Source organism: Polyergus mexicanus, unplaced genomic scaffold (genome assembly GCF_030449975.1).
Source record: "Polyergus mexicanus isolate NDT 795.1 unplaced genomic scaffold, iyPolMexi1.0 SCAF_6, whole genome shotgun sequence".
Taxonomy (NCBI): domain Eukaryota; kingdom Metazoa; phylum Arthropoda; class Insecta; order Hymenoptera; family Formicidae; genus Polyergus; species Polyergus mexicanus.
The window spans coordinates 10,639,570-10,657,739 of record NW_027223326.1 but is presented as its reverse complement, the minus strand read 5'-3'; the positions used below and the strand labels follow the sequence as shown (position 1 = coordinate 10,657,739).

Sequence of the window (18,170 nt, the reverse complement as noted above, 5' to 3'; positions counted from 1 at the left end):
AACAAATAGCTCGTGTTGCCATCGTTCATTACGTTTTTTACATTAATGAGAACGCGATAAGAATAATAGCCCGGTGAGCAAAAAAAAATCATTGATACGATTACAAAGCGTTATTCAGTAACATATAATATTTTTAATATAACTCTCAATATTATGTGTGTATTAACATTATTGTAGGCCGACTATAGAATAACATGTAAAAGATATTTCGAATATATATGTAAAAGATTTCTAAAATATTTTTACAATATTTGAAAATATCTTTATGCTCTATTAGATATATGATATTTCAACAATTTTATAAAATGTTACGTTAAACCTTTGGAAAATGTACATAAAATCAGAAGTATCTAAATATTTCTTATTGGAAATAGACTTTTATAATACTTTACTAAATATTAAAAGTATATGTGAAGAAACAAGCAATTGCAAATATATCCTTATACATCTCTTTGATAAATCTGATTACGTCGCACTATTAATATTTTTTTCAAATAGAGAAGATTACCGTAAGATTATGTATGTATAGTTATCCTATATATCTCGTACCTTCGCTTATCTTACTTCATCTTTCACGATTCACATGCAGTTTAATCATAGTTTCTTTTATACTTTGATAAATTATCAATATGATATATGATCAACAATGCAATGGAAATTTTTCAATTTTCATCCTTGAGATAATAATCTGCTTCTTCGTATATCAATGGGGATTAATGAATATAATCTCTTTTCTTTGTATTATGTCAGTAACCTTTGGCCGCGAAATTCGGTTGCAACATAAATGATGAAATGCTAATATCGGAATCTTGATAAGGGATTTTCACCGATCTTATCGATGATTTTGCATGCTACTTATTTTTTTTGTATTTATTAAATTTTTCTTATTAATCGTATATCATGCAAATTTGTCTGATCCAAGTGAATAAACGTTATGTAAATGTTATTATAAATGTATCGAGAATGCATAACGAATCGAGAATTTATAAAACTGCATCTATAACAAATTAATGCAAATTGTCATTTGCATTATTTCATTACGCATTCTCATATGATTTACTATATAATAATAATAATATTATAATTATAATGTAATAATCATAATATAATAATAATAATATCTATCATAATAAAAAAATAATATATTAACAATAATATTCACAAAATATTAATAATAATATATATGTAAAGAAAAAATAAACAAGATTAAATAATATATATTCATTTTCGAATAAAAATACAGCATACGTGTGAAAGCATAATTCTCGCACAACTCGATGCATTTCAAATCTATTATTTTGGTATTCGCAGTCTAACAATAAGCGTGCTGCGCCAAAGTATAGTCATTTAGCGCGTTCGCGCATAATAATGCAGCGTAACCTGTTGCACATGTCAAACCTAAGCGCATCGCACGTGCTCTAGTATCAAGTATCTGTCATCGGGTTCGAGTTTTTTGCTGTTACTCGTTTCTTATCTCGTATCACATGTCTATTGACGACGGCAATTGTGCGTGTACGACGAGGAACTCTTGATTTAAGCTCGGGTATCGCAATCGAGAAAACGGGTCGCGGTTCAAATTTTCCCGCCATTTTCTTAGACGATGCGATTCCGCGATGTTCCGCTCGAACGGGACGCATGGAACGCGAAACGTCGGCCCCCGGCAATTCACAATCATAAACTGTGCGGGTCGCTTTGTGTGTATGTATGTATGTAGTTATTCGCGGAAGCGTGGTTTTATTATGATTTTTGAGCGCCAGGTGGCCGCGTTTTTGTTGTCGATTTGCCGCTGTCGGCGGCGCGGCACGGCTCCCTCAGCCTCAGCGCCATTACATCGATAAATGTCACCGCGGCGGCCGCGAGCGTGAACGCCGTCGAATTTCCCTTCCGTTGACCTTTCCTTTTCACCATCGCTCATCTTCCGCGGAGAATTGAGACTGTCGTTGGCGATGTCGACCAAGCGGAAAAGCACGTCTGGCGGCACGTCGAAGAACCGTCCCAAGTCGCGCAAAGTCGAGTACGATGAGGAGGACATTTCGAGCGAGCATGAATCTGAGGTCGAGGACGCCGAGGCCGGCTCTAACGTAGACGGCGAGGATGCCGTTGTCGAGGATACGCTCGCCGATGTCTCCGATATACCCGAACTGCCGGCCCCAGAGGTGAGACCCTCGCTTCTTTTTTTTTTCTCCCCTAGATTCTATAGGCATGCCTCTCACCCGGTTCCGCGACGCGACGCGGAAAACAGTTCCTTGTGTTACATTGTATCTTTAAACGGCGATTATAATTGTGTCATAAATTTAAAATTATTATTGACACGTTTGAAAATATCGAATATTTAAATATGTAAAATTAATATACACTTATGTATCACAGTTAATTGTTGATATTTTAGAATTGCATAATTGTTAAAATTAGTAATTTTCTAATTCTTTATAATTATCATAAATTAATCTTTGCAAATTCAAAATTAAAATAGATATACTTTTTTTAAGTTTGTTTATATCTAGTATAATATACAAAAACTTATTTTTTTTATTAAACTTATAAAAAAATGCATTTGATAAAATGTCTGCTAAGAATACAGTAAAAATAACTATATGAAATCTTAATCGTTTTTTTATTAGGGTGGCTGGGGCAAGCCTGGAACATTGCTCATGTGTGGCCTTACTAATTGGGAAATGGCTGGTCGCAAAGCACCGCCTAAAGGAGTAAAAGCAAATGTAGGGCGCAGCCTGTGGACGCCGCATACCTTCAAAAACTTGAATAATGCAAGAGTACGATTGATTGCGTCTGGTCCCGCTGCTTCCCACAGCATTATTGTTACTGAGGATGATAAATGCTTGGCATTTGGTAGAAATGATAAAGGTAAATTATACATTGCTATAAAGGTAATTAATTATATGTAAAAGTACATATTCTTTTCTTTTAAAAATTAATAAATCTGTATACACATTTTACTCTGGTACAGGATAAATGTTGCATTAACATTTTATATTTAATGTGTTAAAAGTAATTCAAATTTGATGTATATTAATATCCATTTGTACTTTGCATATATAAGCGACTACTTCTTTTTTATCAATGCAACATCATTGCATTAAACTCTGTTATTTATAATAGGTCAATTGGGCGTCGGGGATACAAAACGTCGCGACGAGCCGACTGAAGTCGAAGCCTTAAAAGGACACACTGTTATAGGGGCGTCGTGTGGTCGCAATCATACTTTATTTTTAACGAGTCGCGGTATAGTTTTTGCCGCTGGCGACAATAAACTGGGTCAATGTGGGGTGGGCAAGAATGATCCCTGTATTGTAACCGCCAGCAAGGTGAAGTACTCTGGACCGCCGATAGTGAAAGTGGGATGTGGCGCGGAGTTCTCAATGATCCTGGACATCAAGGGCGGCTTGCATTCATTTGGATGTCCGGAGTATGGCGCCTTGGGCCACAATACAGACGGCAAATACTTTGTCACGAATACAAAGATGGCATTTCATTATGAGAAAGTGCCTAAGCGTATTGTTTTGTACGTCGAGAGAGGTAAGGACGGCCATGCGATACCGTTGGATCGCGTCGAGATCACGGATTTTAGCTGCGGTCATTATCACACCGTCGCTATCGACAGCAAAAATCATGCGTTCTCCTGGGGATTTGGTGGGATCGGTCGTCTGGGCCATAACGAGCAGCGCGATGAACTGGTACCGCGCCTCATCAAGTTTCTGGAGCCGCCCAATCGCGGTGTCCGTGCAGTATATTGCGGTAGCACATACAGCATCGCGATCAATGTACACGGTTCCGCCTTAATGTTCGGCCAGACCAAGCGCACTGGCGAAGCCAACATGTATCCTAAGCCAATTCAGGATTTATCCGGCTGGGAGATCCGATGTGTCGGTTGCTCGCAGACAAGCGTGGTAGTCGCGGCCGATGATTCCGTTATCGCATGGGGTGCCAGTCCTACATTCGGAGAATTGGTAAGCTACGGATACTTAAATACAATATATAGGATATCTTGAATTATATATTCAAAAATTGTATAACTGGAGATATTCTAATTGTTTTCTGATATAATATATAATTTGTTTTTTCCTAGGGTTTTGGTGAAATGCGAAAGTCATCGACGACTCCGATGGAAGTGAAAGCCTTGGAAGGTTTATACATTACCGCTGTTACATGCGGTTTATCTCATACGCTTATGATCTGCCGAGACGATAGCGAGGAGGAAAGGGCCAAGATTAATAAGCTGCAAGTGTACTCTGTTTAAGGTATGAAAAGTGTATTTCTCGTTTGCGCAAATGAATTTCTATTCGCAACACTATACAGATAATCGAATCGGAAGGAAGACTCGCTTTTAGCGAGTCACAGCTACCGGTTTGACTAGTTTTAACGGAGTATCCGGGAATGATAACAGTAGATTGCCACGAAACGTCCAGGAGAAATATAGAATTAGCTATTACTCTACTTTGTACTTCCACTTTTTACTTAACGCGCGCGAATGAAAGTCGATCTGTGTAACATTTGAGACCCATTCTGTTAGCAGCTCAGGATATAGACCAAACAAGATAGATGCAAAAAGATATATTTTGATACGTTGCTATTTTATTGAAGTTTGTCGTAATTTTCACCAGAAAGGAAATAGTTATTTGTATGAAGAAACTGGGGAGAGAATACTGGAAAGAGAACATTATAGAATTTAGCAGTAACTGCTTTTATTTTTATCAATTTGTCTTTCTTAATTGATTTACATATTCAAATAGTTTATATCATTGATTCATCACAGTAGTACCTGAATCACTGCAGGAATCGTTTTTATAAATCATGTACAAGAATAATCCTTGTACATAATTAACGCGAGTGAGCTATTATTCAAGTAGGTAATATTTTAACAATTGTATGTGAATTTTTTCATTTTCTGATATGTATTTTGTTAAAACTTCATAGGAAAATTATTTAATGATTTTTTTTTTCTCTACGTAAAATGTCACTTATAGATAGAGGGGAGATACGTATATCATTTAATTTTATTTTTATTACAATAATAAATTTTATATATATGATCTATTATAATAGATTTTTTATATTATATAGAATTACATAGAATATATTATTAATTAATATTAATTTTAATGAATTCTGTATTATAAAATGATAAAGGAGAGCTGTGGAAGAGTCATGAGCTTTTTTTTTGCTGTATTAGTAACGAATTTTTAGGCGGTTGATATATACGTATCTCGCATTTTAGAGTATTTTTCTTTCAAGATAAATCGTGTACACATTTTTCATATACCATTGTCGTAGATGCGTTAAAAATGTTTGGTCGAGTACACACTAAGATTAAGATTAAATGAATCAGAAAGTGCGTTTAGTACCTTCTTGTACCAATGAACTTACAATACCGATCACTGCCAGGATGTATTATGAATTTATTGTGATGCCAGACATTCATTCCATTCCGTTCCACATAATACTCTCGTGCGATTTTCGCATTGAAATATTGTTCTGATAAACTTGCGATAAATGTACAAGTCCAAATACGAAATAAACGAATTTTTTAAAAAATTTACATTGTCTTCTTTAGTAACTTTTAGAAGAAATGTTATATAATTATTTATTAACAACCTTTTCAACAATTTTTAAAACAGCTTTCAAAAGCTTTATTTTTTTCCCGCTATTCATGATACCGCTTTTTTTTGCAAATTTATTTTGCTCGCGCTGATATTGGTACTCTTGTACACTTCCAACAACGCTCTTTAATGCGATACAATTTTTGTCGCTCTAAACATACATCGCAAATAATATCTTTCATAGTAGCTTCATTTAAGCGTCTAATAGCATCTTCTTCACGCTTACGTTTTTCCTAATTAATATTACAATTGTAATGAACTAAAATCGATCTTATATAGACAAAATTACATCAGTACATTCATTATTAATGTCAAATATTTTTTTTACCATAAGTATTCGATCCATTATTATTGTAACAGAAGCGATAAACTGGTGAGTATTATGTGCTTCCTCTTGTGGAACATTACCATAATTCCAACGTAACAATTGTTGGGCTATGTAATGAATAGGATCTGAAGGCTCATATCTTAAAGCTCTACTTATTGCCCATGATAATGGCACCATTACATTTTGTCTATACATATGGATTATATAATTCATTACACATTATTGTATTTTAAATTTTTATCATTTATTTTAAAAAGCTATTAAATACCTTAAGTAATCGTTTCTCTTCAGGCTTTCACTATCCTTTTCTTTTGGCAATAAATTCAAATAACAGGTGCAAGCGGCAAAATGGTACTGTGTAGAGGTAGAAACATTCGATAAAGGAGCTGCTTTATTTAAAATACAAGAAGAAAATGACTTTAATGAAGAACTACCAGTGTCAGATGCTGTTTGTGCTTCCAGAAGAGTAGAATGCGATTCCAATATAGTCAGATTGCATTCACATAATACTTCCTATAGATTATTTTAATTTTTGATATAGATTATTCATTTCTATATGTATGTGTAATACGTTTTATATTCTTTGAAATTACTTAGGAAAAAATATCTTACTTCTAAAACTTCCTTTTCTTTGTATTCATTATATCCGAGATCAATTAGCATATCTTCAACTTCATCATCAATACCATTCTCTTTTACATAAGAAAGAGTATCTTCGTCGAGTCCAAGTTTTTTTAAGAAACGAATCATTGTTGGTGTAATTGGTTTTGATTTCCCCGGCCAGCTCAAAATTCCTGGGACATCGATGCCGTTCGATAAAAGTCGATATAATATATTTTTATCCTGAGACACCAACCCACACAGAATAATATTCCAACATTGATTTTCAGTTAATCCAGCAACAATCAGATTCCAAATCAATTTCTCGTCAAGTTTTTTCTTTGTCCATGTATCTTTCATTTCTGTTTTAAAATCTTGAAAATATTTCTGTTCTTCGGAGGTGAGACTAAGAAGACCATATTTGAGTGCCTTCATGATGCTGTGTTGCGACATACCTAAAATTTATCGTTCAATGTGTAAACGATGAAACAAGGACAAAATCTAAAAGAAAAAAGTGCCACAATTACCTTTTCTTTCCAATTCTAGTAAGACACATTTGTTGTATATTCCACTGTGGATAATAAACTGTAATGATTTATTAAACGGTACATCGTATTGCCCATCAGTATACACAGGTAAAGATTTAATTTTGTCACATTGTACAAGTTTATCCTTGAGTAAGTTGAGTAATTTCTCGTTGCTCCAGCTGCCATTAATGAACATCCCTTTATTTGTCAATTTTATACATAATTTTGTTTCATGAAATGTATGTGCGCTTTCGTCTATTATATTTTGTGACATTTTCAGAAAGATGCGAGTCAAACGAAATTATAAATTTGAATTATTTTATAAAGATATAGTTTCAAATGTCAAAATACGAGCTAATTATTTAGGCAATTGTTATAAACTGGTTATGTGTGACAGAAATTTGTTTTATATTAAAACAATAATGATGTATACAACACATATTCAGAAAATTTTTTATTTACATATAGATAATAAGTTATAGAATTAATGTATCAATTTATATATAATATCACCATCATGTGTAATTATATAGTGAAATCTCTGTGAAATATATACTCCCCACTTTTTCGGCACAGCATATATTTCTGAGATTATAGAATCTAAAAATTAGCACAATATAAACATAGCAACAAAGCAGGATTCCTAGGTACATTTTTACAATATAATACATATTTTTCAGATGTAATAACAATAATATGCATCAAGCGTACATATTGTGCACACTATAAAATGATACATATAACTGAAGATTATAAAAATTGTCAAATTTTACTTGTAAAAAAATGTGATTAACAGAATATTTATGATTTATAGAAATTTATCATTCAATATCTATAATTATTTCCTCAATATACATTAATTATGTGTTTATACCAACACAAAATTTCATTAAATTTTTTGCGCCATAAATATTTATACCAGATTCAAGATTTAGTTTCTAATTATAGTTAATGTGTGTATGCGATATAAGTGGATACATGCATCTTACAAAATTATTTCCTAATAAGTTTTGTAAGATCCGAGTGCATAACACATTTGAAGTGATAATATATCGTACATGATCTCTCCCGCGTTGCTTCTCGGAATTTATTTATTTTTTTTTTGGTGTAGAGTCTCAACCTTAACATATTGTGCATACATTTGTTGTAAACATGCACTTTCTCATAACACCACGATTACAACAAACTGCAATAACAATTTGATGATGGTTGCTCAGTGGGTGATCGAGATTGATAGTCGTTGGCTAACTGCATTCCTCTTTTTCCAACTCGATACCTTGAAGCACCCATGGTGCCATTATCGTATAATCGTGTAGAGTGAGTATCCCAAAGACCAGGTGTCTGTATTATCTGTTGTGCCAATATTATATCTTATATAGTGTTATTAATAATATAGAAAACTATGTAAATATTTTTTTCTTTTTTTAGTGAAGGGAATATTCATAAAATATAGAGCTGTAGTAGTATAAGTTCTGACCTTTTGTACAAGTTCTTCAAAGCAGCACTTTACTCCATCAGCTGTTTTTGCACTACTCTCGATATATAGAGTCTGATGTCTTCTGGCAAACTGCAAACCTTCCTCAGTGCTCACTTCCCTATTTGGCAAATCTATTTTATTACCTACTACCATCTTGACAATATCCGTTCTATTGCAGTATGTATTCAATTCATTGAGCCATGTCTCCAATTTTACAAAAGTATTGCGATCCGTAACATCGTACATTAAAATAGCACCCTGGCCATCTCTGTAGTAACTTGGTGTTAAAGTGCGAAATCGTTCTTGACCTGCAGTATCCTATAAAAAAATAACGTATAATATGTTTTGGTAAATCTGAGATATGTAATACATAACATAGATTATGTTATCTTCTCTCTGCAAGAAACAACAATTACAAACCCAAATCGCGAGTTTTACTGTATTGCCATCGAGAGTTATCTGTTTGGTTTTGTAATCCATTCCGACTGTGCTTTGCATGTTCTCGCAGAATTCATCCTCGGTGAACCTAAGGAGTATGCTGAAAACGACATTGCATCATGATTAATCTCAAGTGAGAGCGTAAAAAGCGAAACGATGAGACACATTTACAAATACCTCGATTTTCCAACGTTGGATTCACCTATTATGAGAATCTTCAGTATCGTTAAAACATCCTCTTGATCCATAATGATTACCGCGACAATTATACTCTTGGTGATATTAACGTTAAGACTGAAAAAAAAAATACTTGGGCATAAAAACACAAATTTCTTCTTCCTTTAACGTCGTCAATCACGTTAAGTTTCATACATGAACACTGCCGTGCCTAGCAATGCCTAGTATGCGTTCATTCGCAATCAACAAAAAGTACGTCATGAAGCATGATAGGCGCATGAATCTGCACGAATGCAGCAACTGAAATATCGTGGGAGAGATTGCGTTTTTCCTCAGAGCTTCACAGATGTCGCTGTTTATTTTTCTAACTTCGGGAAACATCGATGTCGGGATTTTCCATTTATTTTCAATTTTTATTAATTAACAAGGATTACATTATTAAACTAAAGGTATGAGAAATCTCCAATAATATTAAATTGAATAAATTAAAAAGATAATAATGATTATATGCAACTAGAATTTTCGCTTTCTTCAGAAAATGAATCATTATTGGACAATCGCGATAACCGTCATTTTTAATTAGGTATATATCTTGCTGAGATGCGAGTCAATGAGAGTAACAATTATACGAAATCGCTTTCTATAGTTTCAACGATCGGCAACGTGCGGATTTTAAAGGCCGCAATTCGATTAATTACTCATTCGATCGCGCGTAGTTGATCGCGACGGCAAAAGAGAGACAGAAGAGGGATTGGTGTAACCAACAGAGGATGAGAGAGAGGGGGGGGGGAGGGGCATATGCGACATGCGCCATGCGCGTGCGAATTTTTGTCACTATCCGCGAGGAGTGCTGGCGGCGGTACGGCGAGAAATAAAACCACGAACTAAGCGACGAAGAAAAAAGATGGCTGTCGCGAGGCTGCCATGAAGGGGCCGCGTCGCTGCTCGCGCTCGCGGAAATGGGACGTTGCGACATCCGAGTGTCATCGTCGTCTCAGTGAGGAAGTGTCAAGCGAGGTGGTGATCGTGTCGGGGCGAGGGTGACGTGCCAAGGGTGAGGGAGAGAAGGTGGTGAAGTGCAGTGAAGAAGCCAAGTGCGCGTCGCAGTGCAATCGTCGTGACAACGACGGCAACGGTAACAACGGCGACGACGACGACGAGGACGACGACGACGACGACGACGACGGCGGCGGCGGCGACGACGAGGAAAACGACAAACCAGCCGACGGCAAACCTGCCGGATATACGCGAGATGGCATCCGACAGGTAAGGCTGCGGCGAAGAGAGATAGAAACTTGCCTACCTGTCCCTGTCAAAACTGCACTTGTCTCGCAACTCGATTGCACCCGAGGTGCAGCGCACCTCGTTATTCTAGGGAAAACGCGGCCGTCGAGGCACACGGGACCGACACGGGTCTTCGCAGATCGATAGTGAATTTTTTTATAGTCACCCGTCCCAGTTTTCTCCCTCTCCCTCTCCGTCCTCGTCCGTGTACTCTAGTCTCTCTCTCTCTCTCTCTCCCTCCCTCTCTCTCTGTATTCTATTCGTTCTTTTTCCTTCGTATGCACGTACATACATACAAAGAGAAAGAAGATATCGCGGTCGTCTTTCTTGATGATAACCGAACGATTTTCTCCTCCTTCACGGCGCTTTCGCGCTGAAGTTAGCGTTAGCCGTCGCGATTGGGCGGGTCTCTCTCATTCGTTCGTTCGCGCGCACATTTTCGCAGTCCGCGCTTAGGCTCGTCCGCGTCAAAAGCGTGCATTTCCATCGTTCGTCGTTTTTCCTCTCGCTATCGCGCTTCCGTCTTTCCCATTTCTTCCTTCCTCCGTTTCCTCCACATTCCGCCTTCTCTCTTTTCCTTTCTTCTTCGCGCGCGAACGTGTGCGCTCTCGATTTACGCGCGAATGGATTACCGCGGCCTATTTCAGTCAATTAAACGACCAGTATGACATCAGAACGTACGGTCTCTCTCGTACCGCGACCCAGCATTCCTATCAATTTGCGGGGTCCGTCAGGGCGAGGTGGAGTGAGGTGGGTGGACGGGCGAAACACCCTCCTTCGTGTGCCCCGATTATCATCGCCCTCCGTTCGCCTCCTGTCGAGAATATATCGTCGCTCGTTGCGAATCTCGAACGATTCCTCTGTTTCCCTCCCAACGTTTTCCAGCCTCCCTTCCGTCTCCGTCCATCTGCCTGGTGAGGGTGATTTTTTTTCCCCCCCGAGATCTCGAGTCGTTTGCCGTTCCAATTAGTTCACCGCTTGTTTTAACATGTATACGCGTACTTAGTATCGCGGCTATATCTTCCTCTTTTATCCTGAATTCGGAGTTTCCTGGAGAAATTGTGACGGTGTTTCAACGTCGCGAAATATAGAGGAAGAATAAATTTAAAAAATGGAAGCTAGACGGGTGTGCTATCGCGATCTCTTATTGCATCGCGACGATATTTCTGTCCGCGCGCTGCACTTTTGACATATCGATCCCGCCTTATTCCGATATTATCGTTTAATTTAAAGTGTATAAATATTATACGCCATTTTTTTTCAAGTGATAAGGACCGCCTCGAAGACGCGAATAGTAAGAAGTGAAAGTTTAAGGGAAAAGAGCAATTTAGAGCCGTTGCGTAAAGTTTGATACAGTTTGTCCCTGGTTACCTTAGAATGTGATAGAGATTCGCGAATATAAAAGATATTAGATTTTTCCCGGGACACGTAGATATTAATGGATGACAATTACAGTAGGATGGAATGGGTGGAGATCATAGAACCACGCACTAAGGAACATATGTACGCTAACCTGACCACCGGAGAATGCGTATGGGATCCTCCACCGGGTGTACCTGTGTAAGCTATTTCTTTATATTTATCTATATCTTCTTAGCTAGTTCAAAGTATCTTCTCTCGGAACTTCTCTCGAAGTACTTCTATCACTATTAGATAATTTAAAAAAATATATAAATTAGTCTTTTATAGACATAGACATATTTTGTATAATAGATTTATATTATTTTCCAAAATCCTATTACACAGACAATATATGTCTAATATTTTAAAAGCAAGTTGAATTGTCTATCTAATGTTTCATTGTAATAAGATAATATAATCTCGATTATACCCTCGGCATACTTAGTTTAATTATACATATATATTAATGAATTATCTCAAAGTATATCGTATATTAGTTTCATTGTATAATTATTTTAGAGAAAGTTATGTTAGAGAGAAAGTACCAAGTCACCTCTTCTACATCACGAAACATAGTACACGCATGTCCCATTTAATGATTTGTAGAAAAAAGACGGACAACAATCAGTGGTGGGAGTTATTTGATCAGAATACCTCGCGATTTTATTATTATAACGCGACATCTCAGAAAACTGTGTGGCATCGCCCGACTGACTGTGACATCATACCATTGGCGAAACTTCAGGTAAAAAAAAACATTTATGCGATATGTATATCGCCGATATGATTTACTTCTATATAATATGAGAGAGTTGCGTGTGAGCGCGTATATGTGTGTATATGTGAATTGTATGGCATAAGTTAAGTTATCGAGCGTTAGAATACAGATAAGATCGTACTCTTATTTGTATTTGTCAGAATCTGTTACTCACTCTTATGGATCGGGTAAAATCTACAAGTATTCGGCGTACGCTCTTGCGTGCGCCACGATGTGTGCGTAATGATTTGTGAGTTTCTCCGGGTAACGCACATTACAGAACTTGTGTATCTTAAAGTGGCGTAGATATATAAGAGTGTGTGCAAGCGTGTCTGCTCTCTTCTCAGCTATAAATAGACGTTTGTAGCAGGGAGAAAAAACTCCGGTTTATATTATACCATGCTACTACCATGAAACTTCTTTCGCGATAATGTTATTTCTTCAATTAAAATTTGACGAGAATACGAGTGCCAGATGTCTCGTGAATATATGTGTATGTTACGGAGTACCCACCTGTATGTTGAAATAACGGGTTACAAATTTTTTGGATGAGATTATATTTAATTGCTATTACATTAGTTAATTATCTATAAAAAGATATTTTATTATTAGTATATAGTTATATCTTCCATTCATTAATTTATCCAGATATCTTTATATTTCTATTGTAGACATTAAAACAAAATACGGAACCAGCAAGTGGTAGCACGTCCGATACTCATAAAACAACCGAACAGAGGAAAAAGGAATCGGTTTCGACGCAAACGCAAACTCCTTCAGTTAGCCGGTCAACGCGATTTAACCATCAGGAGAATACGAATTTGGCTCCGCCTTTGGTAAATTTAATTTTTCTACAATTATCTTGACGCGATACATTAATTTTTCGAGATTCTGCATAGCTACGTTTTCTCTCGTAGCAAGCTCTTTCTCTCGGTAATGCGAACAAAACGCGGACTTCTACGGTCGGCATAGATCTTCAGACTTCTCCTCCTTCTCCATCTCCGTCAACGAGGCGACACCATCATCATCATCATCATCACAATAATAGGCATCACAGGCACCATGATGTACCTGCGGCACGTACCAGGCAGCACAATCACTCGCAAGACTCTGGTAGATCCAGTGACAGTTCCGTCTCGCACAGTAGGACCTCTTTGGAGTCGACTGGTTATCGTTTGTTGGACTCACCGCATAGACATCATCATCGTTCGGCTGCCCAGACGCCGGCGAGCACTGCACAATCCTCCCCCAGGCAGCACAGTAGCAGTGGCACCTTGGAGGCCAGATGTCACAAGAGCGGAACTTTGGAAAGCGTGAAGAATCAGAAGTCTGTCTCGCTGGGAGAACCACCGCCGTTGGGCTTATCGCTTTCAACTAGTACACCTCTCTTCAAAAAGAAGACGTTTAGCGATCCGCAACGCGACGGTAGAGCGGGGAACTTTGACCTCGACAAAAGTAAAAATGGTAAGAGTGTTTAATATCTCTACGTTTTTATACTGTATTGTAATTATTTCTTATGGTATATATAAGTTTTAGACAAAACATCCTTGTTTGTATAAATCGATATTTTCCGATTTTCAGGTAGAGAAAGTAGTAGAGGCTCGTACGGTCCCGAGCCAAGTACCTCACCATATCGCGATTCTCTTATGGAGTCTCGAGTTTTTAGGCAGGAAATGCCGCCGTATCGTCCGCCGGAGATTCAATTTAGCCATAGTTACAAATCACAAGGCGAAAAGTATGGTTCCTTAATGGACAGTAGCAATCGTTATCATAGAGATAGAGAGCGGGAGATACAGCAACAGCAGCATCATCATCGAGAACGGGTCAACAGTCTCGATAAAACGAACCCACCAGCCTTTTATCAGAGTTCCATACATTCGAGAAATATGAATAAGCAGCCACAGGATGGCACAGGTAGTATAGGTAGGAGGCATCACGGATGCTCGGCGTCGCTCTCGGAAGCAAATGTCAGGGATGTGTACGGTGCAATGTTGTCCGAGAGGAACGATCCCGCCAAGAGCCTCGGCAGGGCTGCCGGCATACACAGTAGTAGTAATTCAACGAAGCAAAGAGGCGGTCTCGAGGCAGTGGAGCGCGAGAGAGAGTGGGATCGCGACAGGGAGAAGGAATATAGACGAAACACAGCGTGCAATAACTCACTGGACTGTAAGCGAGATAATCTTTCAGTTTCTTTCGCCATCTTCCGGTATGTCTTTTGTAATATATGGTTTATTATTATTTTGCAAGGTGTACCGCAGCCGCTAGGTCGCAGTTACAGTTTTGTGCAACAGCAAAAGCAGCAGCAAAAACTAATGCAGCAACAACTACATCAGCAACAACAACAACAACAGCAGCAGCAGGCTAGAAGAAGAGAACGGGATGACGATGCCATGCACGAACGTTATTTGATGATAAGTCAAACCCACGAGCAATCCAGACAGAGACTCAGCAGTAATACCAGCAGTAGTAACAGTAGTAACAGCAGCAGCAATAGTGCCGCGGGCGAGGAGACTGAGGGTCACGCCGAGGGAGACGACAGCAAGAAGAAGAGAAGTAACGGAAATCCCAGTCCGCCTCCGTCACCGTATTATGGCAATCTTCTGTCTGATGCCGATCATTTATTACCATTGCAACATTATATCCTTCAACAGGCGAAATTATCAGGTAATGAAAGCCGAGAATTTTAATATTGGTAGCTTTATAATTTATAAAAAAGAGCTTGTTTCTTACTATTCATTTTCTTTTTCTTACAATGTGTAGGTTGTTACAAGTTTGGAGATCCTTTGTTAGTAGAGGAAGGGGAAGATTCTCTGGACGAGGAAGGCGGTAGGGGCGAAGGTATAGGCGGAAGAGGTGATGACGATTCCGATGATCAATTCGCTGATGATGAAGCCGCCAGCAATCAAGGCGATTCCTCCAGTCAAGAATATCTCGAGGATCATTATGCGGGTAAGAAATCATTTCTAAGAGTGCAACATATAATGTGTTTATCGAACATACAATCTAAACAGTATTTCATCATTCGATTAGATTTAGGGAATTACGACACCGCCGGATTAGCGACTTATTATACCACGGCTGACACGTTGACGAGGCCACAAGTACGACCGCCCTCGCCACCGAATATTGTGTCTCAGACGGAAGCCAGAGACAGCGTGATAACCACGAGACAGATCTCGATGCCCACTGTAAGTTCAACTCCGAGTATCTGTACGACGAATGTTGATAATACTGACTTGGACGAAGCGCGAAGAGATGACAGTACGGGTGGCGGCGACATAGAGAAGTACGCGCAGGATAATCTCAATCTGAACTGCGGCAGGCCAAAGGGACTTAGGTTGTTGTTTCGAAAGAAATTTAGTGTACGAGACATTCTCAGCTGGTCGAAAGACCCGATACCTCAACCTATGCTTGCGATGGTGGATGGTGAGAAGCCGCTCAAGAGAGAGGCTTGCAATCTGTTCCGATTGGTCCAAGTGTACATGGGCGATCGCAAGGCCAATGTTGGCATGACATTGGATGGTGTTGCCATGGATATTGTGAACACCGCATTCACGAAGCCGCCCTTGCGGGACGAGTTGTACGTACAGATCTGCAGGCAAACGACGGAGAATCCACGGAAAGAGAGTCTGCGACGTGGATGGGAACTGATGGCTGTGTGTCTGGCTTTTGTGCCGCCTAGCGCCACGTTCGAGCCTTACCTGGAGGGTTACATGAACAGGCATCGCGATCCTAACTTCCAATTCCCCGAGGTTGCCAAGTGGCCGATACATGTACAAGTCAGCCATTATGCGACTGTAGCTTGTAGGCGACTGCAACGGATTGGCGTGCACGGCAAACGACAACCTCGCAAGGCTACAGTGGAGGATATCGATCAAGCGAGAGTAATTAATTGCTTCGATAATTGACAATTTTTTAATGATTGTTAGAGTTTGATGTATGCTTCCGTGCTCTTTTTGCAGATACAAATCTTTCGCGCGTCCATGTTCGGTGCAACGCTCTCGGAAGTTATGGCTTTACAAAGGGACCGCTTTCCACTTAGAGAGTTACCATGGATACAGACTACGCTGACACATCAGGTGTTGGTGCGCGGTGGCACGCTGACCGAAGGTATCTTCCGGGTATCTGCAGATGCCGACGAAGTCAGCGCGTTGAAATCCTGCTTGGACAGGTTCGAAGACGGAGCGATTCTGGCAGTTTCTCAGGATGCTCATGCACCTGCTTCTCTACTGAAATTATGGGTGCGCGAGCTGTACGAGCCGCTAATACCCGATTCCTTCTATGTGGAATGCGTGTCTATGCGGCATGACGATCCGAAAGCCTCTGCGGCGACCGTGATCGCACTTGTCGACCGTTTGCCGGATCTTAACCGTCGCGTGCTGTGTCATCTAATACATTTCCTGCAGGTAAGAAGTCATTTTATTCAATAAAAAAACGTTCAATGGTCGTGCTGTGTAAAACTGTACGATCCGAAATTTTTCTTTGCATCAAATAAAAAAATCATACTCTTTGAAAAAAATCTAAAACAATATAGAGCAATATATATTTAGCGCCAAATGCACGGTGAAAGCTATCTGCTTCTATGAAAGTTTAAGAGCTAGTATGTATCCACTGTTCAAGTCTAGAATTATATGTAGCAGGATTTACTGGTATTAACGTACAAGAATACACAAGAGTTCAAGAGCAGCATGCATTCAAAGTACTGTTGAATTAAATCGAATCAACATCTTTCGATGAATCGTTTGCCACGATATTGTAACAATTTTCCAGATATTCGCTAGATCCGAGGTGGTCGCTCGCACTAAAATGGACGCCAATAATCTTGCGATGGTGATGGCGCCGAATGTATTGCGGTGCACGTCCCAAGATCCTCGGGTGATCTTAGAAAACGCACGGAAGGAAATGGCCTTCGTCCGTACTCTCATCGAGTCACTAGATACCTCTTGGGTCGATGATCTTCACTGACCGTATCCTATCGCGCTAGAAAAAAAGTCCGCTCTAGACTATTATGCCAAATGAATCAGCTGTATAGTCACGTCTATTGTTAGTTACATCTTTCTCTCTCTCTCTCTGTCTCTATCTCTCACTATTCTCAATTTATCTTCACTTTTCTTGTTTGTCCATCACCGATTTCTCCCATAGTCCTCTATATAAATGTTCTTTGTAACGGTAATTTAGTGCTAAAGTCTTACCAACCAAGCTAATCAACCAATCCGCTCCCTTATTTTCTATTTATTATTTATATGCAGATTCTATGTTAAACGACAGATTAGAGATTATTAGATTATATTATGTATATCGCTATATATATATATATATCATATATATTTTACCAATCCCTTGTTACCGCGTCGAACAAACGTGGACGGCTTTTTTACTCGATCATTGTTGAATCTCGTGTAAGATAAAAAAAAGAAATCATGTGTTACCGTGTATAGCTGCGCTCCGCGATGATCTTTTTGTATAAGCGACGGATTAACGTGTAAAACGTTTTATCGAGGAGTAAACACTGCGAAAGATTAGCAAGCTGTAGTCATAAGAGTGTTTTTTTCGATTTTCCCCGAGA

At 38.8% G+C, this 18,170-nt stretch overlaps 4 protein-coding genes across 6 annotated transcripts; 2 read left to right on the top strand and 2 right to left on the bottom strand.

Annotated features, from left to right (window-relative positions):
- Positions 1 to 1,751: 1,751 nt before the first annotated feature.
- On the top strand, positions 1,752 to 5,530 carry LOC138934033 (protein RCC2 homolog). Its single transcript, XM_070297407.1, has 4 exons — positions 1,752 to 2,156; positions 2,622 to 2,862; positions 3,118 to 3,965; positions 4,085 to 5,530. The coding sequence occupies exons 1-4, from the start codon at positions 1,947 to 1,949 to the stop codon at positions 4,253 to 4,255; spliced, it is 1,470 nt and encodes a 489-aa protein (XP_070153508.1). The 5' UTR covers positions 1,752 to 1,946; the 3' UTR covers positions 4,256 to 5,530.
- On the bottom strand, positions 5,114 to 8,216 carry LOC138934034 (uncharacterized). The gene is made up of 6 exons (XM_070297408.1): positions 8,129 to 8,216; positions 7,071 to 7,249; positions 6,556 to 6,998; positions 6,212 to 6,456; positions 5,944 to 6,130; positions 5,114 to 5,848 (listed from the first exon to the last, which is right to left on the bottom strand). The coding sequence occupies exons 3-6, from the start codon at positions 6,994 to 6,996 to the stop codon at positions 5,690 to 5,692; spliced, it is 1,032 nt and encodes a 343-aa protein (XP_070153509.1). The 5' UTR covers positions 6,997 to 6,998; positions 7,071 to 7,249; positions 8,129 to 8,216; the 3' UTR covers positions 5,114 to 5,689.
- LOC138934035 (ras-related protein Rab-18-B) lies at positions 8,157 to 10,600 on the bottom strand. 2 transcript variants are annotated; one of them, XM_070297409.1, is made up of 5 exons: positions 10,466 to 10,600; positions 9,163 to 9,279; positions 8,968 to 9,085; positions 8,548 to 8,865; positions 8,157 to 8,420 (listed from the first exon to the last, which is right to left on the bottom strand). In XM_070297409.1, the coding sequence occupies exons 2-5, from the start codon at positions 9,231 to 9,233 to the stop codon at positions 8,247 to 8,249; spliced, it is 681 nt and encodes a 226-aa protein (XP_070153510.1). In that variant the 5' UTR covers positions 9,234 to 9,279; positions 10,466 to 10,600; the 3' UTR covers positions 8,157 to 8,246. The 2 variants fall into 2 exon arrangements, with proteins under 2 accessions (XP_070153510.1, XP_070153511.1); XM_070297410.1 differs by lacking the exon at positions 10,466 to 10,600 and adding an exon at positions 9,358 to 9,548.
- Rhogap93b (MyTH4 and RhoGAP_KIAA1688 domain-containing protein RhoGAP93B) lies at positions 10,019 to 18,136 on the top strand. Of its 2 annotated transcripts, XM_070297399.1 has the most exons (11): positions 10,019 to 10,428; positions 11,902 to 12,006; positions 12,454 to 12,592; positions 13,276 to 13,440; positions 13,522 to 14,068; positions 14,186 to 14,770; positions 14,852 to 15,268; positions 15,365 to 15,553; positions 15,635 to 16,488; positions 16,567 to 17,010; positions 17,375 to 18,136. In XM_070297399.1, exons 1-11 carry the CDS (start codon positions 10,415 to 10,417, stop codon positions 17,567 to 17,569), a joined length of 3,654 nt encoding a protein of 1,217 aa, XP_070153500.1. In that variant the 5' UTR covers positions 10,019 to 10,414; the 3' UTR covers positions 17,570 to 18,136. The 2 variants fall into 2 exon arrangements, with proteins under 2 accessions (XP_070153500.1, XP_070153499.1); XM_070297398.1 differs by lacking the exon at positions 10,019 to 10,428 and having other exon boundaries at positions 11,870 to 12,006.
- The last annotated feature ends 34 nt before the right edge of the window (positions 18,137 to 18,170 follow it).